Source organism: Schistocerca piceifrons, chromosome 4, assembly GCF_021461385.2.
Source record: "Schistocerca piceifrons isolate TAMUIC-IGC-003096 chromosome 4, iqSchPice1.1, whole genome shotgun sequence".
Classification (NCBI taxonomy): Eukaryota; Metazoa; Arthropoda; class Insecta; order Orthoptera; family Acrididae; genus Schistocerca; species Schistocerca piceifrons.
The window spans coordinates 710,297,928-710,319,911 of NC_060141.1; the positions used below are offsets into that span (position 1 = coordinate 710,297,928).

Consider the following 21,984-nt stretch of genomic DNA (forward strand, 5'->3'; position numbering starts at 1 on the left):
TGGTTGAAATATACAAGTTGCACAGAATGAGTGGTGACTGGAGATTTACTTGCATGCACATACTGTGGTGGTGGAATGCTGGGTGCATCCAGTGTCCTTGTGAAATCACATACCAGTGAGTCTGACAAGGAGTAAAAATTGGCTTAAGTCTGTTGATGGATATCATGATGGAAGAGCCATTGATGTTAATGTCAAACATTCTGTAGTGACATATGAATGCTGTGCAAAGGTCATTGTCCAGGGGTTGGAATGATTTTCAAATGGCATTATGTTGGACGAAAACCTGTTAGCAGGACTATACATGTAGATAATGATTGGTCGCTAGATAGAATGTTATTTTGAAACAGTCGGGCAGAGCTTGCAAATCTGCAAACACTCATTTGTGAAAAGTCTTTTATAGGCTTTGATCACAATGCTTGAAATGTCAATGAAGAATTCTCCAGGAAGTTGAAGTGTGTACCCATATGATAATTCAACCAATGTTTTGCTGAGATCTTCTTGGAAAGCTGTTCAGATGCCAAGTAAGACAATAGGGAGGCTGTCAGTCCAACACTCTGTGGCAAGGTAGCTGAAGGAGACCTTTAACTGTCAATGGAGTCATTCCACAGGTTCACAGTAGTGGGGTGGTAGGCACAGCTTCGAATGTGGTTCATGCCATGTGCTGTTCAAGACGCTTCAAAGAGGTATGGCACAAATTGTTTGCTGTGACAGATATTTATGGGAAGGGAAAGCAATTGTGTTGGATAGCTTGTGACAGAATACTGGGTGGAGAGACTGGGGACTTCCCCCACCCTCCCCACATTCTCTGCTGCTAAGCCGTGGGTGTGCCTCCAAGGAATTGGGCAACAGCATATCAAAAAATCTGATTATTTAAAATCATGTAATTTATTAGTAAAATGGTTCAAAAATACATAAACATAATTCAACCTGAGTTTAAACCTCATCACATCATAGTTTCTATGGAAACCAATGTTTTGCAGAAGTTTTACATCCCTTGATAATTGAAGATATAAGTTTGAAATTTGAACAATATTAGGGAAGGAAGAATTGGAGAGAAGAGAAATTTGTGGCACAACTTGACTAGAAGAAGGGATCGGTTGATAGGGCATATTCTGAGGCATCAAGGGATCAGCAGTTTAGTTTTGGAGGGCAGCGCGGAGGGTAAAAATCGTAGAGGGGGACCAAGGGATGAGTACACTAAACAGATTCAGAAGGATGTAGGTTGCAGTAGGTACTGGGAGATAAAGAAGTTTGCACAGGATAGAGTAGTGTGGAGAGATGCATCAAACCAGGCTTGGACTGAAGACCACAACAACAGGGAAGGAAAGCTGCTACTCACCTTATAGCGGAGATGCTGAGTCACGATAGGCACAACAAAAAGATTCACAAAATTATAGCTTTTGGCCATTAAGGCCTTTGTCAGCAGTAGACACACACACACACACACACACACACACACAACTTGCATACACATCTGCTGTCTCAGACAACTGAAATCACACTGCGAGCAGCAGCACCAGTGCATGATGGGAGTGGTGACCGGGTGGGGGTAAGGAGGAGGCTGGGACGGGGAGGGGGACTGCTTCACAGACTGTGCCATATGGATCCTTCCCATCAACACAAAGCTTTTCTGAACTGTGCAGGTGGGAACTTTACCTTCAATACATCCTACGGTCCCGTATTCCACCTGGCCTCAACCTTTGTTAGTCACTGGCCTCACACTTCTAGCCCCCTCCCTGTTCCCTTTCCAGCACTACACAGTTGTCATTTCACCGCCACACCCAGTCTTTTAATTTCTTTTATTTCTCTCCTTTCCACAACTTAACCTCCCCCCCCCCCCCCACCTTCTCCCCTGCCCTCTGTCTAAACTGCAGCACTTCACTGTCTGCCATCCCCACCATACTATCCCTCCCCCTCCCCACCCCAGCCTCCTCCTTACCCCCACCCAATTGCCACTCCCATCATGCACTGGTGCTGCTGCTCGCAGTGTGGTTTCAGTTGTCTGAGACAGCAGATGTGTAGATGTGTGTGCAAATTGCATTTTCGTGTGTGGGGGAGAGAGAGAGAGAGAGAGAGAGAGAGAGAGAGAGAGAGAGAGTGTGTGTGTGTGTGTGTGTGTGTGTGTGTGTGTACTGCTGAAAAAGGCCTTAATGGCTGAAAGCTGTAATTCTGTGAATCTTTATGTTGTGCCTATCGTGACTCAGCATCTCTGCTACATGGTGAGTAGCAACTTTCCTTCCTTAATATTGTTACATTCCGTCCTGGATTTTCCATTGTTTAATTCATAATTTTAATAGTGTATGTATCTTGGTATAAAATCATTGTGTAGTAGTTTCTGGCAGGCAAGAAGTGAGTGGTGTATTTGCCATTTACACAGAGAGAAATCCAATTAGAACATTCAGAATCAGTGTGTTATAGTTGGTCATGAAGTTAGTGTCAGTCTGTTAGAGCCTTGCAGCGTATTCACTTGTGACAGTTGCTGCAATTGTGAGCACTAGCCTTGAACAGCTATATGCAAAGGAACTGTCATGTTATCATGAGAAAGACTGTGGTCATACTCAATTTGCACTGTACAAAACTGAACTTTCATGTGAACATAAGAGTGTTATTTGGTTATAATAGAGGGAAACATTCCACGTAGGAAAAATATATCTAAAAACAAAGATGATGTGACTTACCAAATGAAAGTGCTGGCAGGTCGACAGACACACAAACAAACACAAACATACACACAAAATTCAAGCTTTCGCAACAAACTGTTGCCTCATCAGGAAAGAGGGAAGGAGAGGGAAAGACGAAAGGATGTGGGTTTTAAGGGAGAGGGTAAGGAGTCATTCCAATCCTGGGAGCGGAAAGACTTACCTTAGGGGGAAAAAAGGACGGGTATACACTCGCACACACACACATATCCATCCACACATATACAGACACAAGCAGACATACCCGTCCAGCTGGTAAAGCATCACTGTTAAAGTGTGAACTAAGATAGTTCGTGTGAAAGTGTTCTGGACATCAAAATGGAGGCAGACAGATACGAAAAAAGCTGCCTATACTGTCGCAAACCAGCACCCAGCATTATGCTACTACCAGTAATGATGTAACTTCCCGGATTCTCCCGAAATCATCTGAAGATGAACCCGAAAGGGTTCGAAAACCAGTTAATGTAATAAAGCATTATTAATGAAAAAAGTGACTGGTTGCAGTTGTGTATAATTTATTTACACTTGACTTCTGACTGGGACAAGCATATTACCAAGTGCATACTTAATAGGGTTGTACTTTTGAGTACTTGATGGTGAAACTTGTATGTCTCCTACTTGCAGAGCCATGTTTTTACTACGTAGGGACACCACAGAACTATATTCAATTTTGTCCAAGCTATGTGGGGAAGACAAATTAGCTTTCTAGTTGGCCGAACCATGTTGCTATCACACTCAAACATAGCACTATACTGCAACATATCAGTGTCACAAGTGCAACTGTTTATAGCAGCAGATTCTCCCCCCCCCCCCCCCCCAAGCAGTTTCCTTTATCATGTACAAATAAAGGCTAATATGCAAGTAGTGAAAAACCACAAAAGACATGTACAAGTATTCCACATATATATTGTCCTTAACTGCATCGCCCGCCAGTGTGGACGTAAAGATGCCGAAGTAATCAGGGGCAATCATCGAGTTCTTCAGTGTGAGGCAATATTTCAAGTCACTTGGATTCTGAATGAGACAATCACTTTACAAGTGCACGCTTAGTAGAGGTGTATTTTTTCAGTGTTTGATTGTGAAGCCAGACTCTCTTGTATTTCCACAGCCATTCATTCATTAAATGCTGTCATCACATGATTATATTTAGTTTTGTCAAGGTGATGTGGGGCAATAGAAATTATTGTATTTCACTTTGGACAAAACAAAATACTGGAATGCTCAACCAGAATGGCAGGGGTTTCATGCCTATCAGACTAAGGATAATGTTTGCAGAATTTTATACGTTCATCATGGCAGCCGATTACAGAATCCAGCTGTTCATGGGTAGTTCTATAAGGTGTGGTTGATGCAAAAACTTACATAAAATGTCTTTTCTCATTTTACAGTGCACAACTGAATTTTTTTGGCACGAGATTCAATCATTCCACCATACGATTCGGAAACTTTGGTCACTAAATTTCACGTGAAAATGCAATTTATTCAACACAACATATAACTGTTCATTATACTGTGTAATTGTAAACTGTTAAGAACATCTCTACATTATTCATTTGTTTGAAGTTCAGAGACAACACACAATTAAAGTGTTGACACTGTACATAAAATATAACACATGATTTGCTGGCCACAAATATATCCCTCCACAAGGAAGCAAAGAGAACCAACAGGAAAGCATGGTCACCATATAAATGAGGAGGAATTGTTTGTTTGGTGTCCCACAAGGTTACATCTTAGAGTTCTTACCTTATCTTGTGTATATTAATGACCTTTTATCAGTAACATTACCAAATCTGAAGTTTGTTTTGTTCACAGAAGATACAAACATTGCACAAATTAGTACATCAAGTACAGTTTTACAAAGACCTTTAAAGGAAATTGTCAAGAGGATTAATAAATGATTTCTGGCGAATTCTTTGTCAAAAGACTTCAAAGAAACACAATGCTATCTGTGTAGATAAGTATAGTAAACTTAATTTCTGTTGATGGTGTATGATTACAAAAGCCTCCACACTTCACACTTCAGTGCACATATATTTACATTTTGTACAAGTTTGGTCTTCATTTTTAAATGAAAATATGCTAAAGGTTTTTTACTCATTTCATATCCTTGAGGACTGCTTCAGTTAAGGTATATGTGTAAGAAACAGAAGCACTTCTCTTCTCTTCTAAATAAATATTGTATTGTTTGTATGGCATGTTCTACATTCTTAAGGATATCCTCACTATTGCACTATGGAACAAAAAGTCTATCTTTCTATTTATGCAGTGTTGAACAAACAAAAATGACTTACTGGCACCTGAAATAGATATCTGAGGTCATGTGTAAAATTGCTTGGATGTACAGCTGGACAAAAAGTTAAAAATCAAGCACCTTCCCTATCATACCCTAAATGGACAAATGGAATTAAGGTACCATAGTGTCTTAACAAATTTTGACTGCCTCAGTAAAGGTTAGATGATGTATAGCTCTTTTCTTGTTTCCCTCCTCTTTTCTCCTTGGCCTTTCCCATTTCCTGTCTTCCACCTCCTTGCCTCTCCATCACCTTTTTTTTCTCTTAATAGTTTATAATGTCCTCTATAGTTACAAGAGACATGACTGATTTTTGCTTACTATGCTTTCAAGTATATTATATAAATTGTCAAAAATTATATAGTATAAAGCTGTTAGATTTTTATGATTTATGAGAAGCTTAAGTTTTGAAAACAACTTTATATTTTAAGATCATTTTTTAGGTTTATTACTTTCAACTGGATCAATTCCCTTTGCTATAATGCATGTATTTAGTGATCTTCTTTTAAGTCATTAAACTCCGTTAGTTCATGTTTTTCCTCTTACGCTACCACTACTGTATGGGCATTATATGTGATATATTTTAATACAGATTAACTGACACTTTTATATTTTCCATACAAGTTTTAAGATTATTGTATTCAGACACCCCACCATTCCTTGTCCTTATTTGATTATTCACGCGTTCCCAAAAGATAACCAATTCTTTGGTTGTGACCACGTATCATCTACCCATGCTCAAGCTCTCCATTGCCTGGCTGTTTATGTTCACGTGTCAGTATTTCAGAGTACACAGATGCATCCCGTGTCCTGGGAATGAGCATTGATTGGAGTAGCGGTATGTGTTTATTTCATTTATATCTCCTTTTCGGTTGATAAGTCACTTGCATGACACACACTGTCCAGGTTCTTGGGACTATTGCGCCACTTTGCTATAAGCTCCCCCTCTGCTCTTTAAGCTAGGTGCTCATCAGGGCTTTCTATGGTTTTTTATGTATTTTCATGTTACCAGAGGTTACCGTGATGTAATTTGTTTAGGCTTCACTGATCATTTTGGACTTGGATCCCAACATCCAACAGATTCTGATTCACTGACATACTACCACTTAGCAGTTGATTAGTTCGGTCAGACAACGGAAGTTGGGTTCCACATTCTGAGCTAGCTCTCATGATTTAGCTACATGAGTATGAATTTCTCTATTTTATATGTTTTTGAAAGTTCTTTGATTTATTTCATACGAGAGAATATTTTAGGGTCTGTTACTCTTTCATGATTCATCGTTATGCAGATCTAAACAGAGGTGGTAGTTTTCAGTGTCACTAACTGGTTATGGTCTGATACTAAAAACCACTTAAGTACAGCTAAAGCAGCTTCTTAAACGCCAAGATAAAATGTATTCAACACATACTAATACAGAAGGTCAGATCAGCATGTTTTGCACTTACAACTATCTTTGGTAGTATTTATAACAATATTATGAAAAGATTGTTGCTACTCACCCAATAGCAGACATGGTGGGTTGAATATAGGCACAACAAAAAAACTGTCAGAAAGGAAGCTTTCGGCCAACATGGCCTTTGTCGAAATTAGACAACATACACACACACACTCAAGCAAACTCAATTCACACACACATGATCACAGTCTCTGGCTGCTGTTGTTACGTCAACCATATACAGCTTTGATTACTGCAGGCGCAGTTTCTGTACATGGGCTATCATCTGCATTTGTCACACTTACAGTATGAATGATTTGAAAATGTACCCAGTTATCCAAAACTAGTCATCATCAAGAAATAAAAAATAGATACTTCTCAATGTAACTTATGACAGAGTTACAACAATTTATTTAACTTTCAATTATAAGACAAGTTGTGGGCCAATTTTACACCTGAAACATGCTGCAAGTTCATATATTATTTCTTTGTTTACATGTATACATCTGCAATCTTGGTACACATTGAAACTCCTGTGCCACAGTACTGTAACACGCCACTGAGGATGACAAAACAAAATGGCACATCCCATTAGTTATGTAGCACAGATGTTTCCAGTGAGGTCAAATTAGTCTAAATGAAGAAGAATAAAGTGGTTGAGCATCTGTGGTTCGAAGAGTAGTGTATCAAAAACAAGACAATAGTGGAAAAAGTGAAAATTAATCATAGATCAGTTTTAAACATCATGCATGACATTTTGAAGCTGACAAAGGCCACTATCTGCTGGGTTTTGTGGCTGCTCACACACATTCAAAATGCCAAACAAACCAAGGCAACTGTATCAGGTCAATCTAGATGACTTTTTTTGCCATCTAATCATCACAGTTGAGTGACACATGTATCACTATGACCCTGAGACAAAAGAGCACAGTAAGCAGTGGAAACAGGGCTTCATCACCGCCAAAAAATGCTAAGACCCAACCATAATTTGGCAAGGTAATGTTGAGTGTTGGTGCTAACAGAGTATGCTCATAGGGAGCAAACTGTGACAGAAGCATACTATTGAAATCTGCTGATTTAGTTCCAAAGGCTGACAACACAAATTATCACAGGACGCTGTCCAAGGTGATGCTTTTGCTCTGTGATGATGGCACAACTCATTCTGCCCAGGACACATGTTGCTTCGGTGGGCTATCAAATTTTGACTCATTCGCCATGTTCTCCTGATATGGCACAAGTTACTTTTTCTTTTTTCCTCAGATGAAGAAACCAAGGTATGGTAACCATTTTCAGAATGGTGACAAGGTGGTTTTTGCTACATAATATTTCCAGAAAAGCCAAAATGCATGCTTATACAACTACATTTCCACCAAGTTATCAATCACTGGGAAAAATGTGTTGCACTGAAGGGTGACTTTGTAGAGGAAGCATACTATCACCACCACCACCAAGTTTTGTGGTCCCAGCTTTTTTGAGGTAATGATTAAAACTTTAACACTGCCCATCATATATTTGTTCACTTTTGTGCCACAAATAGTTTGAACCTAAGTGGCACACAGAAATTATTCCATATGACATTAATAAATGGAAATATGAAAAAGTGAGCTATTCTTCTGATAGTTTTACTACCAAGAACAGAAATCAGCAAAGGGAAAAAGTTGCTATATTCGAGCATTTAAGAATATGTTGGTACATAGTATTTAAAATAGCATACCTATCCATATGCACACAGAGAAATTTTGCACATTACACTGAGGTGACAAAAGTCATGGGATACATTCATATAGTGTGTTCGATCTCCTTTTGCCCAGAATAGTGCAGCAACTCAATGTGGCATGGTCTCAACAAGTTTTCGAAAATCTCCTGCAGAAATACTGAGCCATGCTGCCTCTACAGTCAACCACAATTGCGAAAGTGTTGGTGGCACAAGATTTTGTGCATGAACAGACCTCTCAATTACACCCCATAAATGTTCGATGAGATTCATATTGGGTGACCTCGGTGGCCAATTCATTCGCTCAAATTGTCCAGAATGTTCTTCATGCCAATTGCAGACAACTGTGGCCAATGACATGGTGCAACGTCATCCGTAAAAAATCCACCATGGTTTGGGAACATGAAGGCCATTTTATGGCTGGAAATGGTCTCCAAGTTGCCAAACTTAACCATTTCCAGTCAATGGTTGGTTCAATTGGACCAGAGGATCCAGTCCATTCCATGTAAACACAGCTCATCATTAAGGTGTCAACATCAGCTTGCACAGTCCCTTGTTGACAACTTCAGTCCTTGGCTTTGTAGGGTCAGTGCCACACTCGAATCCCTTCATCATCTCTTAAGAACTGAAATCAAGACTCATCTGACCAAGACATGGTTTTCCAGTTGTCTTGTGTCCAACCAATATGGTCACTGGCCCAGGACAGGTGCTGAAGGTGATGTCGCGCTGTTAGCAAAGGCAGTCATGTCAGTTGTTTGCTGCCATAGCACACTGAAGCCCAATTTTGCTGCACTGTCCTAACAGATGGTTTGTTGTACATCCCACATTGATTTCTGTGGTTATTGCACACAGTGTGGATTGTCTGTTAACACCAACAACTCTATGCAAATGCCCTTGCTCTCAGTTGCTAAGTGAAGGCCGTCACACACTGCGTTGTCTGTAGTGAGAGTAATGGCTGAAATTTGGTATTCTCAGCACACTCTTGACACTGTAGACCTCGGAATATTGAATTCCCTAACAATTTCTGAAATGGAACATCCCATGCATCTAGCTTCAACTACCATTCTGTGTTCAAAGTCTGTTAATTCCCATTGTGCAGCAATAAACACCTCAGAAACCTTCTCACATGAATCATCTGAATATAAATGAAGCTCGGCCAATGCATTGTCCCTTTTATATCTTGTACCTACCATCCATTCATGACAAGTCATCACATGTGTGTTCCAACCACCTACATTTAATTTTCATTACCATCACGAGGCACCCATGGTGAGGCTGACATGCTACAATTCCTCGAATCTTCAAATACCTTCTCCCAATTACATTTCACATGATCCTATTCTGAATCCCATGTCACTATCCTTGATGTTGATCTCATCCTCACAGAAGGCCAGCTACACACTTCCATCAACATTAAACTGATCAACAAACAACAGTACTTGCATTCTGATTGCTATCCTTTCCATGCCAAACATTCCCTCCCATACAGCCTTGGCATCCAAGGAAAATGTATTTGTTTGGATGCAGGCTCTTTAGAGCAATACACCACCATTATCACCTCAGCCTTCACTGCAAATAATCGCTCCACCAGTCTAGTTAAAAAGCAGATTTCCCACGTCATCACATCCAATCCTGGTACTGCTGATCCCTCTAAAAAACAACTTTGGGGCACACCATTGGTGACTCAGTATTTTCCTGGTCCAGAATGTATTAATCAGCTACTTTGAAGGGCCATGACTTCCAAAAATCATGCGCTGAAATGATATCCATTCTGTCTGAAATTTTATCCGCCACACCATCCTCCCAATCTCCGTCAACATTCTTGTCAGACCCTATGCTCCTTCTGTTATATCCTAGCCAGTAATGCCACCCGAGCCCGCTGCCAAAAGGTTGGCAGCATCAAAGTCCGGACGCCGTCCGCATAAGCAGCGCCAGCGAGACAGCAAATCGCCGCAAGTCTGCGCGCGCCACGGCTGGCTTCTGGCTTCTTAAGCGCTGGAGTCGCGAGCGCTAGGACAGTTCTGTATTCGCCGCTCAGTTGTATACTCGCCACCGAATTGTGTACTGGCTAGTCAGTTGTGTGTTCATCGCAGCAGAGTTGTTGTTTGTCGTCAGCCGACGCTGACCTAGCCGCTCCGACTCGAACTAGACAGATTTCTGTAGACACGGAGTTCACTACTGTATTTCTGTATCTTCGTAATAAAGATAAGTACTGACTTTTATTTAATCAGAGTGTTTGGGTTTTCATCTTTCTGTTCACTGTTCCAGCGGACCGGTCGGCCCGCTATTAAAAGTGTGGCGGTGACTTCGTAAGCCGTTTCTACAGCGAATTGGTTGTCGCTACGAACGCCGCCACAAAACCTTCTGTACCCATCTCCCTACCCTATGGCTCCTACCCCTGTGACCGTCTCCACTGCAAGACTTGCCCTATGCACCCTCCTACAACCACCAGTTTCAGCCCTGTAACTGGCAAATCACATACTATCAAGGGAGAGCCACCTGCGAAACGACTTATCATATATCAGCTGTTATGTAAATACTGTTTGGCCATAGAATGCTCTACAACATGACATTTGTGACCTCGGCACCTGTTTAGCCACACATACCATCTGGATTCTTCCCCCAGACGCCAGTTTCTCAGAACTCCGCAGGTGGGAACTAGCAACATGTCCTTGGTTCTCATCATCCCACCTGGCCTTAATTTATGTTAATTTCTTCCATATCAGCATTTCTTCACTGTAACTACTCTTTGCTTCACTCTGTTTTAGTTTTCTACACCTTTTATTGTCTTTCCCATCTATTTTTCACAGCCCCCCTTCCACCTCTGTTATGTACAGTGCACTTAGCTTTTCACTCTTATTAACTCGTGTATAATGTTTAAGCAGTAATCTCCATCTGCATATTACCCTATCTTCCACCTTCAAGCTCTCAGGTTTTCAAATCTTGTCCGATGCAGTCCCCAACAATCAGTCTTTCATTCTCATCCCATACCGTAAGTCTCCACTGACACGCAGTTCTGGGTGACTTTCCTGAAATCTACCCCTTTTCCTAGACCTCTAGTCCTTTTCCTTCACCCCTCTTGCTTCTCCTTCAACCATTCTGCCTGAAAAGGAGCCACTGGCTCTGAAAGCTTGCCAATTACAACCGTTTTTTTGTGTGTGTTTTCTGCCACTGCTTGGTGAGTAGATTGTTTATCCATCAAATTAATAATTCTGTCAATAATTGATTGTTTTCATTTTTACATTTTATGTAAATACTTTAGGATTAAAGGAGACATCTCATAAAAAAGCAGAAGCACTGATTATCAATAGACACACACAGATGAAAGAAAACTTGCTAGATTTCAGAGTTACCCTTTGATGAGCTACAGTAAAATAGTGGTTAGTCTAGCTGGCACCATGTAAGGGCATTGGTGTGTGTGTGTGTGTGTGTGTGTGTGTGTGTGTGTGTGTGTGTGTGTGTGTTACTGTAGCTAGCCAAAGGATAACTCCAAAAGCTAGGAAGTTTATTTTGTGTGTGCCTATCGACAACTCAAAACTTCTACTTTTTCGTGAGTGGTCTCATTTAATCCTACAGTATTTACAATCTACAAGAACTTTCCTACAACATTAATAGCTTACTTTTGATTTATTCTGTCTCAAACATCTTATGGGCTGTTTCTGAGGGGTATGCTCTCATCATATCAGTGACATTCTACTTACACAGAAACAGGTAATATGAATAATATGTAAGACTGGTCCCAAGGACAATGTGTCTCTCTCTGTCCATTATGGTCAAAAAATTAACAATCATCTCTGCTATATGGTGAGTAGCAACTATCCTTTTCATAATATTGTTACATTCCATCCTGGATTTTCCATTGTTTGATTTTAAGTAACTAAATTGATGACCACGTGATCTCAGTATAACTCAGTTTTTAATATGTCTAGATTGCTACAATTAACTGGTTTCAACCACTATACACTGTCACCTTTAGTCCATACTATAGGAAGCACAGTAACCGATCAAAGTTGTGTAATCAGTTACTAACCACTGAACAAATCTTTGGCTATTAAGCTTAGTAAGTATGTCAGTCTTATTAATGCACAAAGATTTGTCCAACATTCAGTACAGCAAGATTGATTACACAATGGCAATGAACTTCTGTGGCAGTCATTGCAGAAGCAAAAGAGGACCACATACAATGGCTGAAAACAGTCACTAAGTTATATAGGGAGTGGCTAATAAGATACTTTCTACTTCCATGTTTCATATTTGGGGATTTCCAATTTCTTGCCTGATGTCTGCTGACAACCTTTGAAGGACTTTTTCAACGAAACATAAAGATCCAGTTTGGGCTCTAGACAGTGCTATGCAGTCTATAGAGAAATTATTTTCGTTCCTAGTACAATGATTGTGAATTTCATAGTTCATCCTAAATTCACTCTTATTATTAATCAAAAACAACACTGAGTAAATATATTGGCATGTACGACTGACAGAATATTTTTTAATCCCAGCTGCACTGCACTAGAGGTCAATGCAGTGAGAGAGATTTTGAAGCACCTAGTGGGCAGAACTGAGATTTTTGGTTAATTTATCCATGTATTGTTATCACCTCAGATTGTTAACCAAATAGATGACTAGATACTTCACACATAGTGTACCAGTTAGTCGTGCCCATTACCCACTGCTTCAGGTACCTGAAGTTACTTTTACATAAAATAAAGTAAACCACTCACCTACAGCTGACAAATTTGTGGTGCACAGAAAAATACCACAGGAAACAGTATTTAGCTTTCATGCTTTGCCATTTGTCTAGTAGAAGTACACACACACACACACACACACACACACACACACACACACACACACACACAAACACAACCACACACACAGAGAGAGAGAGAGAGAGAGAGAGAGAGCGAGAGAGAGAGAGAGAGAGAGACAGAGAGAGATCTGGGTATCTGTATGTGTGAAAGAGTGTACTTCTGCTAAAGATAGAGCAAGAGCTCGAAAGCTGTTTTATGTTGCCACCCATCAGTCTGGTATAGGTGAGTAGTTGCCTTTCCTTTATTGTACATGTTAGTCCATCCAGGAATTTCCATTGTTGTTGTAAGATATTTTTATTTGTTAGAACTTCATATTATGAGTTTAGGTACGATTAAGGATTAAGCTGTTTGTTGTGAACAAGTTATATGGTTGTTCTTCTTCTTCTCTCTGTGTCTGGTATGGATGTATTTTACACCTTTACCAGATCCTTGTATCATCTGAAACCTACTAGTTTTCGTTGACTACTCCAATGTCTTTGGTAAGTCACATACATTGACAGAAATGTGAACACACTATCGTATTCATTGTGCCACGAAAGTAAACAGTCCCCAAATTCCATCTTCAGGAATTTCCTGCCATAATCGAAAAACATTCTGTGTTGGTTCATGAAGACTGTTGTCTGGAGCCTGAGATATAAATGTACATCTTCCTACCACATCCCAGACCTGCTCTATGGGTAACAAATCAGGGGGCCAGGCAGATCAATACAGTCCTCAAAGTGTTTGTTCTGTGAACTGCAGTTTGGTGTTTGGCATTTATCAAGGGCATCCATACCCAATGGCAAGGAGAGTCACGGCTCCTCCCTAGCTCTCAGGGAAAGGAAAAAAATATAATGTAGTCAGGTGTTTTTCTTTCAATTAAGTGATTTAAAAATTGGCATTACACGGGTTTTTAAGTTGTCATTCATCTTCCGTAATATTAAAAATACTCCACACCCTCAGTTCTTGCCCCTCCCCCTTCAAACTGTCAAATGGGTGCCTTTGTGCATTATCATGCTGGAATATTCCATTTGGTACCCAGTCATGAAAGATATGACAAAAGAGTTTCTGGACACACACTCACATGTGTCCAGTCTCCTTCCAACAATTACCAAATCAGCCCTGTTGTCCATATCCAATGGCTGTTTACACAACTATTCCACAAGCTGGGAAGGTATGGGGCTCAAGAATCACTGCTTGGTGTGAGATTGCATCAGATTGTATATGGACATGTTAGTGTCAATCTGACTGTAAGAGACAGAGCAAGACTCATTGCTGAAAACTGCAGACTGTCACTCAGTGTCCCATTGGACTCTGGCTCTAACATTGGGTAGGTACATAAGTTTGTTGTATTTTTCCGTTAGTTTAATAAACACAACAGATATGCATAACAAAGACTAGTGGCTTTTCTCCATTGCATGTAAATGTTGCACAATGGTGGAATGATCAAAGTTCATCAGACCTACCAGTTCTTGAATACACTGAGGTGGATCATGTGGTTAACACATATCAAAAATCATGGTCTTCCTTGACTAATGTCAAAACAATCCTTCTTAAAATGAGAAAAGATTTTTTTTAACCATGCTCTATCCACTGGCAATATCTCCAAATGCGACGCAAATGTTTCTGGCTGCCTCTGTTGATGTCACCCCTCTACTGAACTGAAATAGAAGAATATGTCAGAAATGTTCCTATTTCTCCACTTGACATTCCAATTTCTGGCATCCGTAGCTCCACCCAATATCTCCAAATGACAAAATAAAAATATGTAAACTCTAACACCACTAGTGAACTACAACTATTAAATGACAATCGATAAATAAACCCACAGCAACCGGAATACAAACATGCAAAACAAAAACACTACAAACTTATGCACCAACCAAAACCTACAAGTTTTTGTTGTCTGTGGTATGATGTCAGCAGTAAATGATGCATGGGAACTCGAGATCTCAGCACAGCTTCCACTAAGCTCCTCCTGACTGTTCCTGGTGACACTGCCTATAAACTCTGCTCTGATTTATACTGCTGTCATCTGTCCGTTCATGAGGGGTAATGATTAACTGGTTTAATATTCAAGATATGACTCCAGCCATGCAAGAGGAGAGTCCATTAATGGTATGACATTTTGATCTCCTTAGTAAAATTTTACAATATACACATTCGGGAGCCTTAGTGAGGTAACATAAAAGTGAACAACATTATGTACTATTTTTTATGCAAAGAATTTTTTCCTGGCGCCAACTAGGCAGTTGTCAAAACTTTATTGTCTAAAAAGCAGTTCTATATACCATAACAAACCACCTAACCACCTTTTCAAAAATGTCTGAGAACACACAAAGGAAGGAGACGAGTCCAGAATTAGATGCTGCTTGCATATCTCTACATTTATAAACAGCTGTTACTGTTGCAAATTTAAGTTTTTCAGGAAATATGCCTTGACTCACTGACATAACAAAGGTAACCCACGGGAGTTGGGGGAGGCGGCATTATGAAATCAGAAAAGATTACAGTACTTTGGATGAAATACCATCACAGCCAGAAGAATTATTACTCTTCAGCAATAATTTACAACTATTGAGCAAGTATAACTGATGTTTTTGTTAAAGTATGCAATATATATTTAAGTCTCTAATAGATCTGGTTTCAGTGGTCCATGTTTTGCCTGTGTGTTTCCTGCTACTGCTACAAAGAGTTCACAGAATTTAGTAGCCAATGATTTAAACAAACATCAACCAGCCTGCAGTTATTATCATCCAGGAGCTAAACATCATTTGCCTCACCAAATTTATTTGTTTCATACCTTATAATGCTCAGAATTATCTTTGCTTTGTCTTTCAAATTTTGAATTTTTTTGTGCTTAGTACATTGTGTTTTGCTTTTCAGATGACATGGTGAAAAATTACGCAATATTGCTTGTAGTGAACCCTAAAACTGGATTAGTGCCAGCTCTCAGATGTTAGTCATCTTTTCTTTCATCTTCCACTGTAATTGTCCCTAACCCACTGTAAAGTAAGTTGAATTCTTAGTGTTGTAGAAAAAGTTACGTCAGTAACTCTACCATTTTTCAGATGTAATGAATCCCCTCTCACGTTAGTGCCAGGCTTGCATGGTGCATAGTCCTGTTAGCTGGTGGCATACAAATTCAGTGTATGTTCCTATGTACCAACAAGCTTGAATACACTGCAAGTAGATGAAGTGTATTTAGACTAGCTGATAAACAGGAAATAGTCTTCCCATGTTCTCCATCAGGAAATGCTGTATGTTGTGGATGTCGATTTCCACATTTCTGTTATGTGCCTGAATATTAAATCATTTTGCTCTGAAACTAATAGCATGTAAAACTGTAAACAACTGGTGCCCCCATTATCTTCATGACTACGAAATCTACAAGAATAAGGATATATGCATTTCATGGACTAATGGCGAATGATCAGGAAAACAAATGTGGTTTAAAGGGCACTGCAGGTTCTGGGACTACAATGTGGCTATAAAGAGGAATCTAATAGCAACAATACTTCTAGTTTAGCTGTGGTCCTGGCACCAAGCACAAGTAAGACGCATGCTCAGAGGACCAGAAGAAGACCAACAAGTCAGTCATCAAAATACTGGATACAAAACTGAACTGTTGGGTCTGCTAAAACCCACAAAACATACCATCATGTTTAAATATATTCCATGACCTTGTGTCACTGATACAGATGTCTAATTGAACAAAAATTAAATAGAAGAGAGACAATGGAGCATGAGATCAAGATATCTTAGTATTACTATAGAAACATGCAGTTCTTACGGGATGGGTGTTGCACATTGCTTACAACAGTGATGACAATACTGTCTGCAGTAATCGGGGAGCAGTACAAATGCATATGGTTTCTCCACGAAGATTATATCTCCAGCTCTTAGATCCTGTTTAGCTACAACGTGTCTTCCTTTTGATGTATTATACCTAAGCAATTCAACACAGAGTAATTAACAACTGAGAACACAGACAATGCAATAGATAAATGAAAACATTTTCTATAGGAAAATAATTTAAGTGTTAGAAATGTAACTGACCTAAGGGATAAGGCTGCTGATGCATAAGCAAAATTTTCACTTTCACCATGAGAAACTACTGGAATTTTGTCCACTAACTTCATTTCTCTTTCACCACTTGTTCCTAAATCACTGCAGTCCTTAGTAACATTGCTCTCAGACAGTGAGTCCTTAAGTTTCATCTGTATTGTTGATTTATTCATTATAATTTGCAATTCTTTTTCTTCTGCATCACCTATAAATTTAAAAACATGTCACTCTATTAGAAAAAAAAAAATGTTTACCATGAGTATATGTAATGAATACAAAGGAGCTAGTAAGATTAAGGAGGATGTGTTCACACAGTACTGTAAATGAGTAAAGTAGGTGTGATGGACAACAACAGTAAATTTGTCTTTCTTATGAAAGACACATTCCAAACAATTTTCAACTCCCAGATAACAACAGTGAGTGAATTTGACAAAAGGTGTACAGATGAATATAAATTCAACAGCAGCTACATACAGTTTTTTCATATGCAAGTTACAGTCTCTGTGATGATAATGTAGATAAACTGCTTTGACACTAAACAGATTTATGGAAGACAAATTGCACTACACAGCACTCCTTCACAAGACACACTGGTTATATTGAAGAGTAAGAAGAAGAAAAACTACAGCCTAGAAAAAGTAAGTCAGTACAATACTCATAACCTTAAAGGAGGCTCTTTTGGGAACATGAAACAAATTATAGCATTAAGCAGAGACTAACAGCATTTCAGCTATGCTGTAATGACAGGTTGAGATATTTTTACACACACACACACACACACACACACACACACACGCACGCACACATCACACCTAATTTTTTGTGAGTTTTTCCTATCTTAGAATTTTTATTATCATACCACTTTATGATCTGTTTGAGCAGCACCCAGACAAATTAATGAAAATCTGACTAAAAATATCTATACGAGAATTAATCACTTTTCACCAAAAAGAAAACACTTTGAGCACCACATAAAAAAGGGGGATTAAAAGATAATTCTGAAAACAGAGTCCTTTGTGATAGAGCTAACAAAAACACAGAACTCTAGCTCAGATAGCCACGCTCTTTTCCAGTAACACAATGTGACTGACATAAGCAGTCATCTCGGATGGAGCGAGCGATGGGGACAAGGAAGAAGCATGACACAAGGAAAAGGAGAAACAACACATGTGGTGTTTAGATCAAAGCACACAGGTATAGAACAAGCAGGTGCATGCAAATGGAGCCACAAGAACTTTAGTAAGAAGGCATGAGGTGGAACAGAGAACAAATAAGACAACACTAAAGATAGAAGATTTTTTCTTTTCTTGTGATTTATCAAGGCAGATAAACCACAATCCCCTACTGCTGTGACATACAACATTCCACTGTTGCACCACACTGTGGTCACTGAATCAGCTCAAATATTATGAATCAGATTCTACCAAGAATGGCCAACTTTCCAGAGTTGTCATGTATGGCATAGGGATCATGCATAGTTTACTGAATGTAACAACGCTTTGGACTTGGTGAGCATTATCATACACCAGTTGAGGATGTGACTCCCACAGATTCTGTATTGAAGTCCAGTGTGTTGACAGCTGCACCACTTTGCTCATTGTTGACATGACTGTCAGTCATCAGTTTTTGCCATCAAACCACCTCCCCCCATATACTGGTCTACAGCAGATCCTTGTGTTTCCCGTATTTTTCTTGCCCTCTGTCAAGGACTTCTTCAAGAAAGAATAAGAGCAGGCAGTTCACACACCATTGGTGTGCACCCCCTTAAGATTTGATTTTCATCAGCTCACAATGTTTGGGCTCTTATAAATTTTATCCAACTTGCAAATGTACTGGCTTCACAATTTTCCAGCATTTCCATTTTTTATGGATTTAAGGTCATCCTTGGGAGTTTTTTGGTAAAATAATGGGGATTTTGAAAACCCTGCTTGCAGGTAATTCACATCAGCACAAATATATCATTAGTTTGATCGTTGTCTGATGTATGGTGACGATGACTTTCTCCACAAGCTATATGACTTAATTACATGATGATGAACAAAAACACTGCTGACAGCAGGTAAAATTTGATTTTAACTAACCACACTGCCAATTTCATGGATTACAGTTGCATCTTCACATGCGACAAAGATTGTTTCATTAATCATGATAGGTGAAGAACACTGGGTTCACCTACAAAGGATTAATGCAATAATTTTTGTTGCGCCTGAAAATGAGAGTGTAAGCCAAGAAACTGGTAGTGTGGTCAATTAAAACCAATTTTTACGAGTTGTCAGCAGTCTTTTCATTCATCATGATCTGCAGCAGCTGCAGATGACCTGCACATAATACAGTTTGTTAATTAGAGGACTGATACCATAGAGTGAGAACAATTACCAGCCTGGATCCTTATGTTCATCTCTGTCTGGCATTCGGTATCCTATGGGAAAATTGTCACTGGAAAATTAAATTCTCTAACCCTTTTATAGAATAGTTCTCCCTCTATTAGTGGCCGAAGTGGACCTTTTGCCCTCAGTAAATCCCTGTTCATGATAAGATATTCTGTTTGTACTTTTTTTTTTTTTTTTTTTTTTTTTTTTTTTTTGCAAGGACAGCAATCCTGTTCACTGTAATCTCATGATCCAGCTCATTTGCAAAGGTTCTGTCTCATCATGCACACAGTATGGTTACATTATCATTGTATACCAAGTGAGTGATGTTCTTATTTTTGACTTGAATTCCATCAAAGTTCTTGTTGAATTTTACTTTCTCTATATTTTTAGAAGGAATCTGGGAAGTAGGGATGAATACTAAAGTGCTATAGAACATACAAAATTTATTGAAAATATAATTTTTTTCCACACATAAATGAGTAATTTCTCCCCATTTATGTATCAAAAGTATGTTCTCCACATGATCACCTAAGGCTGCACAGCAACAAGTGATGCATTCACTGAAGTTCTCAGTGATGGGTTCACAAACATCTGGTGGGATGTTGTTAACAACCCTTTTAATTTCATTCTTCAATGGGTGTATTGTTTGCGGTTTGTTCACGTACATTTTTGATTTTACAAATACCCACAAAAAAACAGACACAAGATGTAAGATCGCACGATCTGGTGGGCCATTCCTAGTTGCCATGCAAAGAGGTAATCTTTTAAGGAAACTTTTCATTCAGCAGAGCAATCATTTTATGGGGTGTGTGACATGTCAGACGATTTTGTTGAAACCAAAAATCATCATTTTCATCACTGAGGGAAAAACCTATCAGAAAGCATGTTTCAGTAACGGTTGCCATTCACAGTGAAGGCAGCTCCCTCATCATGTTCAAAAAAGTACGGGCCGATCACTACTCCTTCCCAGAACCCACACAACACAGTCTTGCATTGTGGACCGCCTCATCTGAGAAAATTATTCTTTTTGTGAAGTTCTCATTCTCCACTTGTCAAACCAAGGCCCATTGAGCATATTAGTGTCTCCTTCCATGATCTGCAGGCAATGCTTGTGTAAGTTGTATCTTGCACACATGCATTTTCAGATCTTTTAAAAGGGTTTCATGAAGTGAACGTGGTGATAAATTCAATCATTGAGCTTATCAGTGAACCAATTTTCTGGGGCTTACTGTCACATCGATACACAAGACAGCTATGTTTTCTTATGTTCAAACAGAATGCAGTCGGTCTGTTTTCATAATGTTTGAAACAGAACTGGTGGTCTAACAATTCCAGATCAACTTCCGAACTGATTATTCAGTTGGAGCAGCATTATGTCCATGTGTCACACACAATTCACGAACGGTTACCTTCGGACTTTCACAGTTTTTGTAATAACTTTTTAGCATTAGGATATGTTACTCAGTTGTCATCTGCTCCACGATGAAACTAAACATCAAACAACAATACTCACCAGACAAAAGCTATCAGTCTACTAATGAGATCACAGATAACAAACATGAAAAAACCACGTCTTCCAACCATCATATGACAAAACGGCGCACAACTCAAATTTGTCCTTACTTCCTGGACACACGGTAGTGCAAGATTGAACAAACCCTTATTTATAGAAAACATTTTCTGAGTTTCATCTTGCCCTCTGTGTTACTTAAGTATACTCGAATTTAAGTTTCTTAGGGATTCTGAACTTTATCAGTCACTTCGTTAGGGCTTCCCAGTGAATACAGTAGTTACTTGCCTGATTTCTGAAAAAGGCACATACATTTCTTCTTAGTGTTCTCACATCTTTTTGATGAAATACTGAAGAACATATTTATCACAAACTGTTGAAACAAATGAGCCCTTGGTCACAATTTTAGTCTAATTAACCAGGTTTCCAACGCTTCTGAGAGTGCCTTCATCAGAATTTAAATGTTTAAAGTGGCCTAAAACATAATTAAATGATTAATGGAAAATCTCATATAAAGATGTGAAACAAATTCTAACAAAGAGATAGAGGGGCTGGCCAGCACTTACCTCAGCTCAGTACAGCCGATAGATACACAAAAAACAGAACCGAATATTTACGTTCCTAGCTTTCGGAACAAATGTTCCTTCATCAGGGAGGAGAGAGGGGAAAGAAAGGGAAGAAGGGAAAGTGGATTCAGTTACTCACAACCCAGGTTATGAAGCAACAGGGAAAGGGAAACAGGGAGGGTAGCAAGGATGGAGGCATGGTTGTCAGAGGGAAGCCAAAGATATTCTACTGTAAGTACTGTGCCAGCTTCAAACCAAAGAGGATGCATACAGAAGTAAAGAGGTATATAGTATAAAGATAAACACAACTATGTAGGATGAAAAGATGCGTGAATGGCTAAAGAGGAAAGGGAAAGAGGAGAAGACTGAAGAGTAAATGGGAGTGAGGTTGTTTAACGTAGGTTCAGTCCAGGGGGATGGCGGGATGAAAGGATGTGTTGGAGTGCATGTTCCCATCTCCGCAGTTCAGAGGGACTGGTGTTGGGTGGGAGAAACCAAATGGCACATACGGTGTAGCAGGTTCCTAGGTCCCTAGA

General features: G+C 39.4%; 1 protein-coding gene across 1 annotated transcript in view; it reads right to left on the reverse strand.

Annotated features, from left to right (window-relative positions):
- Window positions 1-21,984, reverse strand: part of LOC124794629 (SET and MYND domain-containing protein 4-like) — a 110,639-nt gene that overhangs the window by 44,226 nt on the left and 44,429 nt on the right. Inside the window, exons 4-5 of the mRNA XM_047258135.1 lie at window positions 16,992-17,205; window positions 16,726-16,881 (exon numbers count right to left, since the gene is read on the reverse strand). Coding sequence (XP_047114091.1) covers window positions 16,726-16,881; window positions 16,992-17,205 — 370 coding nt within the window. The remainder of the gene's footprint in view (window positions 1-16,725; window positions 16,882-16,991; window positions 17,206-21,984) is intronic.